The sequence below is a fragment of the Artibeus jamaicensis genome, unplaced genomic scaffold (assembly GCF_021234435.1).
Source record: "Artibeus jamaicensis isolate MK-2021 breed Jamaican fruit bat unplaced genomic scaffold, CSHL_Jam_final contig_473, whole genome shotgun sequence".
NCBI lineage: Eukaryota > Metazoa > Chordata > Mammalia > Chiroptera > Phyllostomidae > Artibeus > Artibeus jamaicensis.
In genome coordinates this window covers 2,737,844-2,757,968 of record NW_026521851.1, presented here as the reverse complement: position 1 = coordinate 2,757,968, position 20,125 = coordinate 2,737,844, and the positions used below count along the sequence as shown (strand labels likewise).

The following is a 20,125-nucleotide window of genomic DNA, read 5'->3' as shown; positions in this document are numbered from 1 at the left end:
GCAGCAACTGCCCAGGATGCACATGGGCGTGCGGATCCTGCAGGGAGCAGGCCCTCCCACCACCTCTCCCCAGTGGGCTTACCCAGGCACCAGGAAAGCCTGTGTGCAACCCTGACCCCCGTGGTCCGTCCCAGCCTGGGCTCCCACCCAGGCCCTGCTGAACTCTGGCAGCACTGTGTGTAGCCCTCCACCTGCAGCAACACTACACAAGCTGAAGTTTAGCTACTAAAAAGGCTTCTGAGTTGTTCTAACACATAATATAAAAAGCCACTTGGAGAGACTAAAACAGTATGATTCAAGGAGCTAAACGGGTGATTTCAAAAAGCTGAAGCCTTTCATGCCTGGTATGAATTCTACTTCAGACTTTAGAAGCAAGGCCTTTAATCTTCAAAAACGAATGAACTCTGAATATCTAACCAACCCCTTGAAGTTACTTCACCATCAAAATGAAGCAATGTTTAATTCATTGTCAATGTCGGGACTTGTCCCACATCAATAAAACAGAACAGCAACAATAGCAACTAACAGTTGCTTGGGTGCATATCTGCAAAGTACCCTGCTAATAGATTGTGCACTAACTTGATTAAGACACTGTTAGCATCCCAATCAACAAGATAAGTAACTTCCTGTGTGTCCCCATAGGCACCTGACCCCAGGCATTTTAAGCCCTAGATCTCAATCCCTACCCAAGGTCAAGGTCAGTTAAGTCATTTAAAAAATGTAAGCATACATAACTGGGAAAAATGAAAGCTCCCACATCCACCCTACGTAGAAAGTCTCCCTGGAGTTCATATGTGTTCGTTACCTGAGGCTGTGGCTCCTTACTGTTATAAAAGCAATGCAGTACCTTATGACCACCCATAAAAAATAAGAACAGAACAGAAAATAGGTAAATTGACATGATTAAGTATTATTCTGTGAAACTTGTTTCCCTCATACGTATCAACTGTATCACAGAAAAATGCACCGCTGCGGGCTGCAGCCGAGCGTGGAGAGCACCCACACGCAGGAATGGCAACAGCACCTGGCTTGTGTCCACAGGGACTGGCGTAAAGGCAGCCTGAGTCAGCGGCACTGTGGGGCCCAGCAGGTCCCGGGTATAAGTTCTTTCTTGCTTGTACTCTCGGCTGTGTTCCACCTTCAACTTCTCCTTCGGCAGGACAGCTTCATAGCAAGGAGCATAGCCAGGGGGAGGGAGAAATTTAAACTCTCCATGCCTCCCCCCAAGCAGGAAGCGCACCCTGAAAAGGACACAGTGGGTGTCAGTCACGTCTCAGGATGCACGGAGGGTTCATCATCTACATGGCATAAGGAACAAAGTGTGAGCACAACACTAACTCAATCAGGAGCCACATGTTTTTCCTCCGAGAAACATCATCACATGGGCCCCTTCCACCAGTTCAAGAGCCTCTAATGATAAAAGGCAAACGGGCCCAGGAAAGAAAGCCTGGCTGAGTTATGGCAGCAGGTCAAGCAAACTCCCATCAGCACTGGCGCTAACCAAAGCACAGGCCTCACACACAGTCCCTGGGGAACGCAACTCCTGTCCGCGGGCCTTGGCTGTCTAACGTCTCAAGGTGCCCGAACGTCAACAGAGAAAGAGCAGACCTGCTCTGAGTCTCCGCACACGTCAGGGCTGGGCGAGGTCACTTCCCAGATCCCACTGCCCAGTGACACATTAAAGGGACTTAAACAACATTTCCATTTGCTGAAAAAAAAAGTAACCTTACTTCTTAAAATAACAAAAACTTACTGAAATATTTTGTATATCATACTCATTTAATGAAAATAATTTAACTACCATCCCCCTGGAAACCTTTTTGAACCAGCTAAATGCTAATGATTTCTTGAGCTCTTAGCTCATAAAAATGAAGTCAAATTTTCATCTTCTTTGTGCTTCTTTTTCTAATTTGTGCTTAAGCTCCATGCTAAAAAATACAGTACAATGAAAAAAATAAAAAGCAAAAAACAAAAAGTGAGAAGAAGCACAAACTGTAAACCACAGCAGAAGCTCATAGAGAAAAACACAGTTGCACAGACACACGGGAAGGGGCACTGGTAGAGGCACAGCCGCACAGACACACGGGAAGGGGCACTGGTAGAGGCACAGCCGCACAGACACACAGGAAGAGGGCTCTGGTGCTGGGGAGCTGACATCCTGTCACCGCTCTGTCCCTTCAGGACAGCACTTCTGTAGCCAACTAGGAACCATCCCTCCAAGAGGGGTTCCAGCAGAAGAGCAGCCGGCAGGTGGGCGGGTGGCTGCAGTGAGTGCACAGTCCTTGTTAAGTAGGTCCAGACACACACGTGCATCGATACAACAGGTAACTGGGGCCCTTGTCACAACAGACCAATGTCTAGTCAAGTTCTCTTTGCAGAACTCAAAGAATTATCATTTTAGCCTCTCTTTCCTTCTAGTAGCAGCAAAAACGCACGGGTTAGACAAAAGCATGGAGGCAGTGGACTGCAGGGGAATGGCTTACAGGTGTACCAGGTGGAGGTTAGCACAGGGCAGCTGCCTTCATCAAAAACAGCAGCACATCTACTTTCTGTGGACATGAGGGGCTTTCGGGTGTGGAAATGTGATGGAAAAGAACTAACACAACTAAACATAACAGATAAGTGCTATTTTTCAGTGTTGTTCATTTCCCCTTATTAAATTAAAGACTGAGCTTAAATGAACCTGGAATATTTCAGGGCACTGGCTGGAGGGGTGAGTGGAGGCATGGACATGTGGACACAGCCCCAGCCTCCCGAGATGCCCCTTGGGGGTGAACCTTGCCCCTTCCCATAAGGGACAGGCAGATGCCCTGGGCACTGAGGGTGAGAGTGACAGGGAAGCAGGGGGATGGTGGTGCAGTGACCATGAAGTATAAGTGGGATGGAACACAGGGCATGAACACAGAAATACTAACTTTATTCCTGCAGAGAAACTAACAACGGGAAAGAAGAGGCCGTCGATGTTGAAATTCTCAAACATTCCTTGAACAGGTTGCCCGTTGATTCGGAATGAGATGCTCGGTGCACTCAGATCTAAACAGCAACTGATGACATCATCTGTCCGCAGCAGGTGCTGGTTCGGCGAGCTCACGGTGCTAGCAATACAACCTTCAGGAAACATGGAGGAGAGAAGTCTGTGTTTGTCTCAGAGAACCGTGCTCAGGGCAGTGACCGGTCATCTCCCAGCACTGCAACAGAAGCTGGGATGCGTGGAGCATTGTATGTTAAATCCTTTGTCCAAAAGACATTTGCTTGTTTTTTCAGAAGCCGTACTTTGTTACAAATGGCCCTACTGATATGCAGAAATTTCTGCACATAGACAAATGGCATTTTATGCAGAAATCATCTTAGTGCTCATAATGCAATAATGTTGGAGGGGAAACCCCAGGGAAGATTTGAGTTCAAACAACTACTTTACCAGCTACCACCTCTGGGACCATCAGCAAATGACTTAACCTTGATAAACCTCATTTCTTCTAAACCAAAGGTCAGGCAGTTCACATCAGTCCTTTTTTAAGCTATTAAATTTCCTTTCACTCATAAAATAAAAATGCACAAAGATAGTGAAAGCAGAAAAAGTGGCCATTCTTTCACACGTTGTTTGCTGGACACAAACATATGCCAACTGGTTTGTGGTTTCAGCATTTACTTCATGGGAGACCTTGGCTGGCTTCTTAACTGCAGCAGCACACAGCGTGGTGAGGCATGAGAGCGGTATCTGGTAAATGCCAGCGGGCGCCCGGCACCCCGGGGCCCAGCCCACTCTGACTGTGTCAGAACTCCATTGCCAGTGAGCCCTTGGGTGCACTGGGAGACTAAGAGGGGACGTTCACCCACACACACCCATAAATACACAGAATTTCTGAACTTGAGCAAAGATAAAAATATACTTCATGATACAGGCTTTGCATTCTTAATGACATCCTTTTAACTTTCTAACATGCCAAGGTTTTAATCCCAGCAGGTTCAAAATGCCAACAATACAGGAGGCCTAGTTCTAAAATGTGTACATTTTTATTTTACCAATATTCACATCTATGAACAATACATTCACTGTCAAGTAACTCCTCCAGAGTTCCCTGAACACCCAGCCAACTTCTAAGAAATCATGTGGAAGCGATGCAGTTCTCAGAAAAAGGTCCTCGTCCTCATCTGTTTCAACTCCTGCAGCTGGTAAAAGCGTTACTGCAAAGATGTGCGCTATAGGGCAACACACTGCCCAGCCTGACGGGTGTTCCCATGCGAGTGCCAGCAGCTCTCCAACAGCCACCACCGTAAACAGTTGTGCTGTGCTGAAAAGAGCACGACGAGATACCAGGGAATGACCCGAGGCCACAGCCACACAGGAGCTCAGCCGCTGAGCCCGCTCACAAGCAGCTCTAGCCGTGCTCACCCAAACCCGCCTCTAGGCCACAGCACCATGTGCCTGTTCTCTGCAGGAGCCCAAAGGGAAGACAGCAAAGTCTGACTTATGTCCCAGACCACACGTCGGCCCCGTCCCTCCTGCACTGCAGGCCATCGCCTTGCAGAGCTGTCTCGAGGATGGAATTCACAGTTTGCAGAACTCAGGCAGTGTGAGCCTTCCACGTCAGTCCTGTTGTAAAGGACCGAACTGTTCAGTGACAGTCCTCCACACTTCTACATCTAAATTCTCCAAAGGCACCAAGATTTTTCTCACTTTTTGAGTCTGACCCAGACATGGGACTTGGATGCTCTAAGTCCAACTCTGCATTCAGAGTGGGGCCCGTGGCAACCCTGTGCAGGCTGTAAGTGGGAAAGAATGGGTGGAAGACACAGCGCCAAACTGCTGCTGAGGAGCCACGTGCAGGTGCCACGCCCACTCCCCGAGGGCAAAGCCTGAAGTGATAAAGAAGCGCCCCAGACCAGCGATCACAGACGTCTGATGCTCTGAAGTCCATTTCAGCCATAAGCAACAAAGGAGCAGGAGAAAGACCTCAGGAAGGTTATCTCTATTCCTGCATCCTGTGATCTTGGTATGTCAGTGAAAAGCCCATTAACTTAAACGAGTCCTTGCAGACTAGGAATCTAGAGCGAGGCGTTTCTAAGTCCTGGTGGCTCAGAGCACACACCTTTCAGCATAGGCATGATAGGGGCACATTTCTTCGTCATTTGAGAAAAAATATTATGCTGACATAAAGTTTTGAGATAATTCTCTCCTAAAATTCCACAATCTTTCTATGACATGGTCACAGATTCACGATTTCTTTTTTGTTTTTACTGTTCTGTTGAACAGATACTTTGCCATGAAAGGCATAGTACGCACAGGTCAATTCTAAGCACTGGGTCCTTCCTGTGTGTCGAAAGAAAAAGCTTCAGACCAATGCAAACACTGAAATGAGTATGTGGCGTTCCAGGGCTAAGACAACTAGAAACAACCCAGCATTGTTTCATCAGAGTGGACCTCGAGCACCTGTGTAACCAGAGGCCACTGAACATGTTCTTTCTAACTCACCTGAGTCCCACCTGGTTCGTGTACAGCGAACTAGAGGACAAAGGGAGAGAGAGTTAAAGTCTGTTATGAATAGACATTAACTCTGTCCTATGTTTGTTAGGTCCTCTGGAGTTACTGTTCGTTGTCTCTGTTTGGTCTGCAGGAAATTTTTATGAAGGGGACAGACACAGTTACCACACCTATGCACAGGGCGGGCCATGGTCACATGGGCCTCCGGTGCCGGCCCCAGTCCCAGCCTACCAGGTACAGAGCTGCTGGCACCAAACACAGAAAAGCTTCAGGAAAGCTTCAGTTAGATGTTGCCATGTGCAACACTTTCATTTATAAACTCACTGCCATAAACTTAGGTTTAATTCCATTGAATTTTTAGATTTCCTTTCCTAAGCTATTGGATCTATCCAACACTTGCATCCCCCAAGAGACAAAGTTTAGCTTTTCATAATGCAAGGTAACTTTTTGTATTGTCTATATGCTAAATATGTTACAAAATAACATTATTATGTGTATACATATCTCACTTTTTAGATATATACTCAACCATAAAAGTTGAGAGCTGGCAGCCAGTGAAATGAACTATACACTTATTTTTAAACAGTTCCACATTTCTAAAACAAAGTGTCACATGAGTATAAACTGATTCCTCAAAATACAGGTTAAAAACCACAGATTCCTGAAATTGAATTATCTACTGGGAGGTAGAACTTAGTTTATGTTTTCCAATTATTTCCCAGGGATTGTATTTGGTTCTTTTTTACATGAGAAGCTAAAGACTCACAAACACCAATTGAAGTAAGTAGGAAACAAGAAAGCTCTTTGCAGTTGCTTCATAAATCAAAATACCACTTTTTAAATACAAAAGTACGCCCTTATCTAAAATTTTGCTTTCCTGGGTTTCAGTTCAAAACAGTCTGCTGGGGTCTGAAAACAGTAAATGGGAAATTCCGGAAATAAATGAGCCTAAGCTTCAAACTGTGTGCTCCTCTGAGCGCTGAGCTGGAATCTCAGGCCAGACACCCGTTCCCCACCCAGGACAAGAGTCATCCCTTTGTCCAGCATCCCTAGGCATCCGCGCCCCCGCGGGCAGACACCCAGCCGTGTTCACGACATCTGTGGTGACATCACAGTGTTTGTGGACTTGGTCACGGCCCCAAAGCCCAACAGCAGTGGTGTGGCAACGCAGACATGCCAAAGGGAAGCCATCAGTTGCTTCCTTTAAGGGAAAAGGTTTGTTTGTGTACGAAAAATGATGGCGTGCATACAGGGGTTCGGTACAACCCACACTTTCAGGGACCACCTGGGGCCCTGGAACAGACGCCAGCAGGTAAGGGGGGAATCACTGCATATTGTTCATAAGCAATATAGTCCTTGAAAAGGTTCTATTACTGGACATTTTCTTTTTCCCCTAGTGAAATTTTGCTTTCCACTTAATACTCTCATTCATCATTTCAATGTTCAAGTTCTGAGTAATAAATGTATCCAGCATAAGCCACATCAGTAGCTTTCAGAAATGGACCACGAGGGCAACGATCTCCCTCCAAAAGCCATGAAACAGAGTGGATGGCACTCACCTGCCCAGAGGTGCAGGCCATCGAACCCGTAGGAAAAGAGGTCGTCTCCAACGCCGTTCCCGCCCCACTCCTCGCCCCCACCAGGGTAGGGGGAGTACCCCTCCGTGGAGGCCCAGCCCACGCGCAGGTGAGTGGCTTCAGCTGTCACAAAGGGCTCCGTGTGGTCCACCATCAGCTCGTAGTACCACTTCTTGTACTGAGCAGACCCTTCACTGATGCCCAGGAAAATATTGGGCCTCATGCTTCAAAAAGACAGAAATGCACGTGAGGAAATCCGAACAAACTCCTCACTGATTAAATTTGCACTCACCATTCTGACCATTAGTGCTGCTCTTCCGAGATATCGATTGCCTGTTTCCTAAGCGCTACAGAATGACTAAGACAGTCACTGGGTGGGCGAGTGACAGCCGGCAGCAGGGAACACGCAGAGAGCAGCCTCTGCCTCCTGGGCCCCCCGCAACGGCAACATCACTGAAGGGGGTGCTACTGTTTTGTCTCAATTGTCCCTTAGTGAAATTTACTCCATTACACATGGCTGAGACACTCAGAGCAGTCAGCCTCTGGAATTAAGGGAGCTGGTATCAATCCAGGACATGGAGTCACCTTCGTGAGCTGAGCTTTGTGTCACACTGGGCATGAGGGTGAGGCAGGTCATGTTACTGAAGGGCGAGGGGACTGGTCAGCTTGTGAACTCACTTGTGAACAAAAGTCATTTCTAGCTCCTTCCGTTTAACTGGGTTTCATGAAGGAACGTGCACCCTGTGCTAACACCAATGATCGATCACAAAAGGTCTCAGGAAACTCCCCTCATTAACAGCTGCTCTATTCTAGAGAACGCCCCCCCCCACCCCCGTTCTTCACTGGAGGCCGGTTTTCTGGAGGTTGGGGTGGGAGAAGGGGATGGGAGGCAAAGCGCAGGTGAGCCTGGCCCACGGCCTCTTCCCAACCAGTCCACAGCCCTGGGGTTGGGAAGCCCTGCTACAGGGGACTGTGAAGGGTGTCTGGGAGCAAACCTGTTTCAAAAGCACAATATAAAAGTAAACACCAAATCCGCCCATTTTTATTTAAAACAGTGAAGTAAAGAGTACTTCCTGGACTTCCTGCCCTACTAGGTGCAGGGCATCACAGTTGTTACTATATCACAGATACTATTTTCTTCACAGTAAGCTGTATTTTTATCATTATTACTGTCACAGGGTGTAGACTTAATGGGGTGCAGACTTAATGGGCCAGGCTTAAAGCTGGGAGGCCCCAGGGGCCCCCACAAGCCTTGCTGGGGGGCTGAGAAAAGCAGCAGCACAGGATTGAGTTATTTTGCATATCAATAACAGCAGCCTAGCTTCACAGCCAGTGTGCAGCCAGGGACATATGCATGACTTTGACCCCTGATATAGCTAGAAGACAGCTCCTCACCACCCCATCCCTGGTTTCAGGGCCTGCATGAGAGCTTGGAGATGATTCACTCCACACCATGGGCCACACCTGCCCAGACTAACAATGGCAGCCAACACGGGCAGAAAAAACAGACTACTGGCAGGTGACCACTTGGAGGAGGCATCAGAAATGAGGTTACAGAGAAAGAGCTGCGCAAGGATTTAAACCCAGGTGGGGCTTAACCATGCATGTTTGGGAGTGGAGCAGGGGTTCTCTTAACCATGCGGCTTAGAAAGAAGCAGGAAAGCAGGATGCAGCAGCTGTGTGAAGCGCTCTCTCTCTCTCTCTCTCTCTCTCTCTCTCTCTCTCTCCTGGCCTCACAGTTTGAAAGGATGCAGAGGATCCCCCCGCCCACCATGAGGATGTGGTTTGGGATTAAGAACAGGAGTCTAGCTGAGCTATGGGCTTCTATTTCTTTTCCTGAGATACGGTCCCCTGACTGGCCTGGTTAGGCAAGGGGAGGCAGGACTGTGTGTGTTTGTGGGTGTTTTATAGGGACTTTGGGATTTAACGGTGACATTGCACCATTACTCTAAACCTGTATAACCTTTGAGTAAATACTTCCTTTTCTTTTTACCAAACTCTGGCATTGAGAGCCACAGTTCATATTGGCGGCAGGCAAAAAAGAACCATAGTAAAAATAAAAGACCTCAGGGGAGGGTGCTTGTTTCTGCAACATTACTACTACTGTGTTGCACAGGACAGGCAGTATGGCATGAGCTCCGTCTCTGAGGTTAGACCTGAATTCTGAGCCCAGGTCCCAAATGCTAATCTGTGAAACACGGCGAGCGGCACCCGGAACAAACACAGGGCAGAGCACGCACAGAGCCCTCTGCACAAAGGCTGATGCCCCGGCCTCTCTGTCTGACACCTCGGAAGGTGGATCTTCCTGAAAATGTAGTTCCACTGGCTGGTTATTTGTGGAACTTACTATATTTCGGACATTCTAATTGAACATTTTGATTATATACAGTGAGCACTTCGAAGTTCGTAGTGAAGGGCAGTGTTTTTAGTTACAGGTTAAGATGTAAAACAGATTCTGCCCAACCAGACCCTACGTGCTCCTGAAAGCCAGTTATGATCCAGCCACACAACAATGTGAGACAAGAGCTCTGATGCATCTGTCTATGATAAATGCATATTGGCTTGGCTCCTCTATTTTTAATAGAAAAACAAATCTTATACTATTAACTAGGGGAATAGACTTTAAAAATCCTAATGAACAAACAGAGCACCTGGTGTCTCAGCTACAGAATGAGTGTGTGAGTTCCTTGGCCGGGCCGCCCCTCTGGGACGCCGCCCCCGGGAACCGACCTGATGACGTGGTTCACCAGGCGCGTCTGCAGCAGCAGATCCCGTCCCGGAAGGAGGTTGTCACAGATGAGGTGCTGGTTGGCACGGACGGCCACTCCATGGCAGACGCAGAGGGAGCACAGGACATCCAGAACCTGAGAAGAGAGACCACCGCCAGCTGACTCTGACTCCCTTTCCAGATTCAAGTGCTGGCAATGCTGGGCACAAATACAAACGCATCTCCTCCGGTTCCCTCTGACACAGTCATTTCACCACGACAGCGCTGCAGCCACTACAACCGTCGTGCATCCACTGAGGACAGCTCGTTCTCCCACAGACACTAAGAGCAAACACTGAACGCTACCACCCGATGACAGCAACGAGGAAAAGCACTCCTGAATCACCTGACGCAGCTTGTTAAGGTCACCTCAATTTATAAACAACTGTACAATGACGTCACAATCCACTCATGACAGTAATGGGGTTCGCATACCTTGTGATTTCTTCCGTGCTTGTCTAAGAGTGAAATGATGGATTTAATGTGCCCTTCTTTGATGATGTTCAGAGCTTCTGGACTTTCTACCAACACGCAGTGCAAGACTTCCAGAATACCTAAAGAGAAGAGAGAGAGAAAATAAAAGGTTAGCTTGTCCACAGTGATCAGCACCTTCCCTTTTCTGGTTTCGTTCTCTCAGTCCGTAAGAACAGGGCTAGGCCAAAGCAGGCTCACCATTGTGAGTGTGCAAAACAGAGAGTTTATCCTCGTGTGATCACTTATTAATGATTGCACCATTCGCCATACAAACAATCGTAAACGTACTTCCACCCCACCCTGTACAACTCGGGTGCTCCCTGTGTGGGTCACTTGGCACTCTGATGGGGGCAGGCGTTGTGGGGTGGGGACTAACAAGCGAAGACGATGAGGTGGCAGTTGCCTGGTGGGGAAAGGCGAAGACAGTGCTCGCTTGGCTCAGCAGGCAGTCCTGCGGGAGGGGCCTCAGGGGGGTCAGCTCACCACCCTTTTCCGGGTTTGGGGCTGCAGGAGGGCGCACCTGGTGTTCTCTGTATCTGGGCCTTGGGATGGTTCTTTCCATTGTTTTTTTTTTAGATTCCATTACTAAGTAAGATCAAATCTTTCTCTGGGATGTGGTGTGCAGCAAGGTGACTACGGTGAATCGTGCTCCACTGTGTATTTGAAAGTTGCTGAGAGCAGATCTGAAAAGCGTCAGCATGAAGCAAACAAGCTGCAGCTGTGTGTGGTGCAGGACACCAACCGGACTCGCTGCGGAGCCTCCTTCACGACAGACACAGACACCGAATCGAGCGGCGCACCTGACATCAGACATAACGGTCCATGTCAATCATATCTCAGTATAAAAACACCGAGGATCGGAACATCAAGATAAAAAGGACATTCAAGTAATTAAAACATTATTTTGCTGCAATCTGTGCAAGTAAGTTTTTAAACTGAGAAAAGAGACATTTTCAGAAACAATCCTAACAAAGCGGGATGGAACATCTACTTCCATTTATTCTGCATTAAGTTCCAGTACTTCACCAATCAGTGCAGCCTCGTCACTGCTCAGGATTGCTGATGGCAAGTGGGCGAGAACACTCCCCACCTGCCTCTGCCTAGTTCCGGGCTCGCCTTTGGCGCGTGGGCCACTCTACAGGAGCCTAATCTTACAGAACAAAGATAAGCGAACCCCCCTTCATGCACACACAGCACACGAGTGACAGCACTAAGAGCTAATGTCCGAGCTGCTCTGCCGGAACTGTCACCGAACAGGCACGCTGCACCTCAGGGAGCCGGAGTGACAGGGACCGCAGTTGCCATTTCCAGGCCGGTTTTAAACGCCACATCCTAACTGTTTTCTGGACCTTCGCCCACAACGTCTCCAAGTACCTCCAATCCACTTCTCCCAATCTTAACACATTACCTTTTTCTGTATGCATACAGGTAAAATATTTTCTCTGGTCCGTCATCCACCCATACCTTTAAGCTAAAAGCCTCAGGTTATTTTTGGATCCTCTCCCACATTCTCATTTTCCCCAGTCTCATCTCGGAATTTCACTAAATCCACACCCTACTTTATTGGCTAAATTCATCTCACGGACTAGCTCCCCGTCCCCTCCTGGACTCCTGTCTCTCCTCACTTCCCCTTCTGCCCTCCAGACTACAGACCGTTATCACTCGAAAGCGGCGATTTTCTACCAGTGGGCCACAGGAATTTTTAAAACTATTTAGTCAAGGGCACTGCCCTCTTCTCCCTTAGATTGTCAAATGAAAAATGACAACAGCCAAGACAACAATAGCCGCCTGATGTGAATGAATCAAAATTACACCTATTTTCTTCTCAGATCAGAATAAAAACTATTTGGGGGGTGGGCAGAATTTTAACAATTAGTTAATGTGTGCCATGAGATGAAAATGGTTGGAAACTGCTGCTGTGAAATTTATGTTTAATCGAGGTCAGTTCCCCAGGTAAAGTCTTCAGCTGCTTCCCAGACCGCCCGTCCCCTCACGCCGGCGCCTCAGCCCCTCACTTGCAGGTCTGACCCCAACTGCCCCGGCTCCCGCTCCCCTCCACAAGGAGTGTGAGTGACTGGTTCCTCCACGCAGATGTAAAGCACGCACATTCACTCAGCACCAGCCAGGCCTTGCTCTGGGGCCCAGGACCCACAGTGTGGTAAGGCCTCACCTGTGGCTTCCTTCCTACCTCCCACCCCTGCGCCGCAGGTCACTCCCAGACTGAAACGCACTCCCTGCTCCAGAGCTGCAAACCCGGAGCACCTTTCATAGGCAGAACGTCGCCTTGCAGATTCATCTGCACCAACACCCTGGGATGAAGTATTCCTTTTCTGTGGTGTCTTTCTTAATCAAAATCACTTACTTTCATTTCAACCCCCCATTGGACAATGAACCCTTGATAGCAAGGACTTGTTTAATTTTGACTAATGCAAACCTGAGCATGTGAACATATAATACACGTGCTATTTAGTTCTTTGCCTAAAACTGTTACGGTTGTAACTCTCTGAATCATTTCTGTTTCAGGAGGAAGAAAAATTTGTCAGGATGTAATAAATGTCTGGAACTAATGTCATTGAGAGCACCCTAGGCCTGCAGTGGCAGAGAATGCTCTGTACCACATTTTCTGCAATCCAGAACAGTGGCCCAGTTTACTTTTCAATCACATGTTTGCTACTTGGCTCCCAACAGTGGAAGCTGCCTCTGGGGTCAAAGCTGAGCATGCTGTTCTGTCCTCGTGGGTCATGCCCAGGGCTCTCCTAGGCTACACAGAACTGGTAGGGGTATGCATGGGAGCCTAGAAACAAGCATCTGAGCAGAAGCACAGTGTCTGGTCTGAACTTGCTTGTCCGGAGGCCTCCAGCCTGGGGACACAGCCCCATATCCTAAACACTCGAGAGGAGGGGTGCGCAGAATCAGACTGGTCATCACTCATGCATAGCTGGCCCGTGTGCAGCTGGATACCCTGCCCCACGTTCTCATGGGAACAAGGAAACCACTGACTTATAAGGCACCAAATGCAAATAATCCCAGGACGCCAAGGTGGATGCAGGTTTAGATGAAACCCGTCCTCAGTGTCGGACAGGTACATGGGGGAATCCAGTGTGGATCCGACTGCCAGGGAGAGTGATGACCCCGAACAACTCCACACAGAGCACAGACCCCACTGACATGTCACATGGAAACCTGGGTCTGAGCTGCAGGTGAGTAAACAGGAAGTGTCAACCCCGGTGCCAATGGGTGTGAACCAGACTGGCCCCCAGGGGCAGAAACACAGAACTGCCGGGTCACTGCAGGGTCAGGGACCCTTACATCAGAGAAACCAGGAAATCCGATTACTCCAGACACAGGTTGCATTTATTTTCACCCCCACCCAGGAGTTAAAATTCATGTAACTTTTTGGTCAGACCTTATTACTGGCATCCCCAAGGCTCACCAAAGGCAAATGGAAATGAGAAGATTTACATTCTGCTCTGGGTGATTAAATCCAAACAACAAGGCAGACGGACAGGAAGACAGGAGGAATGACGCTGGGAATGACTGGGGGGGAACACGAGAGCACACAACGTGGAAGCAGCACTGGAGCTGCCTGAGCGGCCCCGAGACTGCAGGGTGACACGTTGATGCTCACGAGACCCACGGGAGCGTGGTCGCGGGCACGGCTGTCACGCACAGGCACACGCATGGACTCCAGCCCAGGTGGGCAGCTCGGAGCCTGGCAGGTTTCAGGCAAGTTTTGTGACCTCTCAGCGCATCCCCGTTTCCAGAGTGGAGACAAAGTCAGCAACCCCAAGCTGCTGCAGGAGCCATGTGCGTGAGCAGGGCCTGGGTCCCGGGGGTGCAAAAGACATCCTATTGCTTCATGGTTGTGACAAAATAGTACAAAGAACAAGTGAAGTGAAACAAAAAGGAGCAGCAGGGAGCCCTGGCTAGTGTGGCTCAGTGGACTGATGGCAGGCCTGTGAACCAAAGGGTCGCTGGTTTGATTCCCAGTCAGGGCAGGTTGTGGGCAGGTCCCCAGTAAGGGGTGCATAAGAGGCAACTACGTATTGATGTTTCTCTCCCTCTCTTTCCCCCTCCCTGCCCCTCTCTAAAAATAAATAAAATCTTTTTTAAAAAAGAGCAACATGGAAACATTAACAATATGCTTCTTTTTAAATAGAAATTAAAAATTAAGAGCAGGTAGGAAAGCACTGAATAAACAATACTGATCAAATGGAAAAATCAGGAAAAGATACTGATTCATTGGTATGAAGAACTGAAATCGAGGTTAGTTATAAAAATTAAGTTGGTAAATGCAAGACAAATTAGTCTGTTAGGCCTTGTGCTGGAAATGAGTACAATAGTTAAAAGAGTAACTATGGAAACTATTATAAAATCAATCAATTGTATGTCACAAAAGATAGGTGAACTTTTTTCTTTCAAGGCCCATGTTCTAGAAGAGTGATCTGTCACTACCCCACACACGGGCTCTTAGAGAAGCATCCTGGGAAGGGTGTGGGTTTCGGGTGACCCAGAATCTGTCTCCATTCAGAAAGGAAAGCTGTGACTCTTTGGGCTTCCCTTTAAGGGCATCTCTTCCCATGTTTCACATTGCTGGTAAAATACATGGACACCCAGGAAGCTTTCCATCCTCTTTTCCTTTCCAGCTACAACTTGATGCTTTGCTGAGATGCAAAGGGGGCTACGAGGTGGTAGGGTGACTTTTCCAGCACTGTTCAAAAATGAGTAATTTTGACAAGGGTCTGAACTATCCATTAAATCAGTAACCTTTGGTTGTCAATACATTATTTCAAACCTTCAGAGTGAATGTCTTGGAAAAACGTATTGTTCCCTGTCTTCATTGACCAGTCAGCATTAAACATGACTTACATGACTCAGGGTTGCGCTTAAGACACCAGTCACTGGACTGTGAGCGTGGGTGGGCAACCTCAGTGTGGGGGAATGAATGGGGCCCAGCAGGTACTGATGCCAACAGCTCATAAAAAAAGAGACTCCTTGAAAGTTTGCAGAGCCATTCTGACTCTGACAAGTGTCCCGCGTGGGGCTTGGTGCCGACTCTCCTGGCACACCATCGCTGACCTCCTGCAAACCCGAAAGCTTGGAACCAATGGCCAAGGTGCCTTCTCCAAGGGTGTCTGCCAGAAAACCGTCTCCTTCTCTGTTGTCACTAGTGTTGTGTGAGCTGCTGGCCCCTCAGAGAGGTCACTGGGACTTCCCACCACTAGCGGCAGGGTTTGTGCAGGGGCTGTGAGCTCTCAGACTCTGAGTCTGCTGTTCACAACTAAGCAGGTACAAAGGAGGAGCTCCCTGCACACAGGATTCCATGGGCTGCAAGGCTTTCCATCTGAGAGGTGATGAGTTTGTGCTCTGCCAGGTCTGGCTGGGGCATCTGTGGAAGCCATGTGTTGTACTATGTGTGGATGCAAAGCTCCGGCAGTTCAAGGCCACTCAGAGACACTTTCTGCTGCCGCTCCCCTGCTTAAGGAGAACATCACTCACAGCAACTACTGAGAGTGGGAGGACCTGGCAGGCACCCTGAAGAAGGCCACTGTCATTATCAAAAATGCTGGAGAACACACTACACACAAAAAAAGCCTCAGGAAGTCTGTGGCCTCCTGATCGGCTGACGGCTGAGCCAGCTTGTCTCTGAGAAACGTGCATCCTTAAGGAGTCCTCCATCACCTCTGCCTGCTCACAGAGACCCCCGTTAACTGACCCAGACAATGTCACATGTGAAGCCCAGGACACTGTCTACCTCGCCTTTTCCCCTCAAGAAGTTCACAGGGACTGTCCTTACACCCCAATCTGATCCTCTGCTACCACTGTGTACACCCACTCAGGACTCCAGTCCACTTCAGATGAGGCAGAAAGTGTCAAATGTCTGTCCAGCCGCCCTTTCGGAGCCTCCCATCACCTAAGGACACTAACAGCTGGGCTGCAGAGCTGCCAGGGCCTGGCCCTGACTTGCATCCTTCCTACTCAGGGGACGCTGCCTGACTTCCATCTGCAGCAGCCCCTGGAGCACACGGCCGGCGATGATGACGGAGGCTCACAGACACCCCTGTCCTAGCCCCCAGGCGGGCTACGCCTAAGGCCTGTGTTCTGAGGTTCCCAGAACTCTCCAAGGAAGGCAGGCCAGTTCCCTGGGCTCTCACGTGCCTGCCAGCACACCTTCGCTGGCCCTTCTCTGCTCGGCTCACGTCCACTCACTTCCCAAGTAACCTTGCCCTTCCATGCCCCTCTCAGGATCTACTGCTGGTGCAGCCCTGGCTCCACACCTCTGTGCTGGCTTTCTCAAGTTTTTGTCAGGATTCTATTTACGTTTGCACAAATTCGGCCTGATTTTTGCCCACTGACCTTTTCTGAAGAAAATTTAGAGGTCACCGAGCCCCCAGCTCTTCTCAGACAGGAGCGCAGAGGGCCCACGACATGGCCAGAGAGAGAGAGCAGGCACCACGGACACCCTGGAAGAGGGCGAGTCACTCCCGGGTGAGAGAGAAGATGTGCACTCAGGAAACAGCCACTGCCACTGCAGTAATGTATGTAAGTGTGCAGCAGCCTACAAACAACACAGAGATAGACTGTGTCTCTCAGAATTTGCAGGGTGGAGCAGAAGCACGTCTGCAGTTGTCCGCATGGAAAGCCGTACAGTAATTAATAAACCCTGACACAAGAATAAATGCGCGTTTCACCTGAGCACAACTGTACCCCCACCTGTGCCCCACCCTGTATACGTAAATGTATATATTTGTATACATATGCACATGCCATTATTGTTTCTGTCTCTAAAAACTAAGTACCATTCTATTTCCTCTGGGAAAACAGCAGCTAATTAAAAGCATAAACGTAATAACTACTGTAGAGAAAACTGTTTAGTGAAAAATATTTTTGATATTTAAAATGTCAGAGCCTGATGGAAGGGAACTGGGTTTTCATCTTGGCCGTGACAGTGAGTTCTAGCTTCTCAATTCAGTCACTTAAAGGTCCTGTGCCTCGAGGCCCTGTCCACTGAAGTGAGAGTGCCAGGTGGAGCACCCTCTGAGGGTCCTGCCCACTCTCGATGCTCACCGTGCTTTCTGAGTGAGCACAGAAATTCGATCTTAAGCAGAAGTGCTTGTTAACAACAGACAGACTGGGGAAAGATAACAGCAAATAGCAACTGCATCCAGTGCAACTGTGCCTGGAACTCCCTGAACTCAAGACAGTAAACACGGGACTCTGCTGGGCTGAGCACAAGGACGTTCGGCTCTGTTCTTTCCTTTTTCTCTCCCTCTTTTCCTTCGGGCATTTTCTTAAGAGAAGCTGCTGACTGATCCACATAAATATTCTGTCCTGAGGGTCTTTCTGCTCCTTTCTCCCTCCCTATAATCCTGGGGTCAGGGGAAGGGACCAGCATACGCTTTTGTATCAACTGGAGCTTGCCCACAATTCTGCACTTTGAGCCAGTAGTGTATCCATTTCTGCAACTGCTGCCAAAACCATGTTGCTGCTGATTTGATCACTTCTGAGTAGTTAGTCAGTCTTCTCCTCGTTCAGTATATTGTCATCTCATGTTGTGACACCCTGGAAACCCTCATTTTATAAGCCTTATACTTTCTTAATCAACAATATCCTTCTCTACACTATTTCTGCCATTGCAGAAATCCAGCTACATCTTAGAACTCAGTGTGACTCTAATTTCTCTTCCTCCTAAGTCTTAAAACTCTGAAAATTCATACTGTAATCTAAAACAACCCTCTTTATCACAACTATCAGTTTTTCCGTCTCTCTATTCATCCAATTCCAATAAGCCTGTCCCTGAATGGGTCTCTATCACGCAAAAGTCATGAAATTATTTCTTTACTGACAGACAATGTCTTAAGTGAATTCCAACGTTCTTTCGTTCGTTTGTTCGTTCATTTCTTCAAATATGATAAACACCAACTACTTACCAGAAAGTATACAGAGAATACAAAGATGAATGAAATCATGCCCCTATCTTCAAGTTCATTACTGGTATAGCAGATTGACAGACACAAACAGCACGAGGGGCATCAGCACTATAGCGGCACAGCTAACAAGACGCTACACGAACAGCAGAGGAGCAGCAGGCTCCGCGGGCCCTGCACTGGGCCTGCACGCCGCCCTGGGAATCCCGTAGGTCTCGGCCGCACCATGGACAGAAAGTATGCGCGTCAGAGGCAGACGATCGGGGTTCCTGCCTGTCACAATTTCACTATGACAGACTGTTTATTATTCACTGAATCCCTATAAAATACAGTACTGTGCTGTATGATTTAGAAAACTAATTTCTTCTAAGTCTAAATAATCATTTGAACACAATTTAAAAATGGGAATTCCAAACCAACACTTTTGTCTGTACTTAGGAGTGATTGATTTGGGGAAGAGCAGGGATGTGGCTTTGTGAGGCTTTCAGAGCTTCACTAATTTTATTATTTTTAAAGATTTTTTAATTATTTATTTATAGAGACGAGGAAGGGAGGCAGAACAAGGGAGAGAGAAACACCACTGTGTGGTTGCCTTTCACGCGCCCCCTACTGGGGACCAGGTCCACAACCCAGGCAGGTGCCCTGACTGGGAACCAGCGACCCTTTGGTTCACAGGCCCGCGCTCAGTCCACTCAGCCACACCAACCAAGGCTCAAGTTCACTCTTATAAATGTAAATGAGGGAGATACTGTCAGATTGCTTTTCAGAAATAACTGATAAAAATACAGACACTATTGTCAGTAAGTCAAGTATCTAACCTACTAAAAGAAAAACATTTATATTTCACTGAGCTTCAGAGTCTGTTTCAATGCCTTTAAAGACATAAAAAAGAAGAAAACAGGAATTCTGTAACATACAAGGAGATAACTGGAAAACGCACCTGAAGAAGCTTCCAGTCTTTCCAGTCGGCTGATCAGCCAGTCCAGGGAGCCAGAAAACTGGGCACAGTTCTTACGATTTCCTCTAATGAGAGCCGCTGTGAAAGAAGAGGCAGATTTCACATTTATGTGATTTTTCCAGTTCCAAATGCAGAAAGCTAACAGTAGCCCTAAAATGCTGGATCCAGAACAACACAACACCAATACTGTATGTATCTAAAACGTGAACAAATATGCACCCGAGTTGGAGGCATTACAAAGAAAGCTGAGGGTAAGGACAGGAAAGGAAATACCAAGCCTGAGTGCTCAGCAGAAGGGATTATCTGGAGGAGGCAACAGTTCGAATGGCAGTGACAATGCAGGGGCCGGGGACGCCCAGTTCCAGGAGCTCCCTCCCTGGGGTCTGGTACTCACTGCTCCTAGTTAGCCCTGGGAGCTGACTAACAGAGCTCCGCTTTCTCGCCCACATAAGAGGAGTTAGGAGCACCTCCTTTTCCCTGGAAACATAGCACAGAACGTGGGAGACAAGTGGCAGCAGTGACAGGTACACAGCAAGAGGGAGCTAAACAGGCACTGGGACTGGGGGCAGGGAAGGGGGGGACCGAGGCCTGGGGCATCAGGGCTGAAAACCTTTGTTCTCACATCTCCCCTTCCACCTAGAGGTTCACCTGCACAGAAACACTCTTGAGAGCTGCAGTCAAGTCATCTACTCCAACTCCACTCAACCTCCAGTTGTCTGTACTTCTGTGACAAAGAGCCCATCTTTTATGGAAATGCTATGTGACCCTGACGATCTCTTTCAACTCGATTTGTAGACTCAATGGAAAACTTTCAATGTTTTAAGTCATGCAATTCTTTTAAGATAAATCTGGTAAATGTTTTGTGTAAATTATACTCTTACACCCAGAAGATCACTCACGAGCACACGAGATATGGTTTCCAACAGGTGGGTGATAGTT

General features: G+C 48.1%; 1 protein-coding gene across 2 annotated transcripts in view; it reads right to left on the bottom strand.

Moving 5' to 3' along the window:
- RYR2 (ryanodine receptor 2) overlaps window positions 1–20,125 on the bottom strand; it is a 544,399-nt gene that overhangs the window by 220,101 nt on the left and 304,173 nt on the right. For both annotated transcript variants that reach the window (XM_053667877.1, XM_053667878.1), the window contains exons 16-21: window positions 19,169–19,264; window positions 10,262–10,380; window positions 9,790–9,923; window positions 7,042–7,283; window positions 2,916–3,108; window positions 1,025–1,241 (exon numbers count right to left, since the gene is read on the bottom strand). In XM_053667877.1, coding sequence (XP_053523852.1) covers window positions 1,025–1,241; window positions 2,916–3,108; window positions 7,042–7,283; window positions 9,790–9,923; window positions 10,262–10,380; window positions 19,169–19,264 — 1,001 coding nt within the window. The remainder of the gene's footprint in view (window positions 1–1,024; window positions 1,242–2,915; window positions 3,109–7,041; window positions 7,284–9,789; window positions 9,924–10,261; window positions 10,381–19,168; window positions 19,265–20,125) is intronic.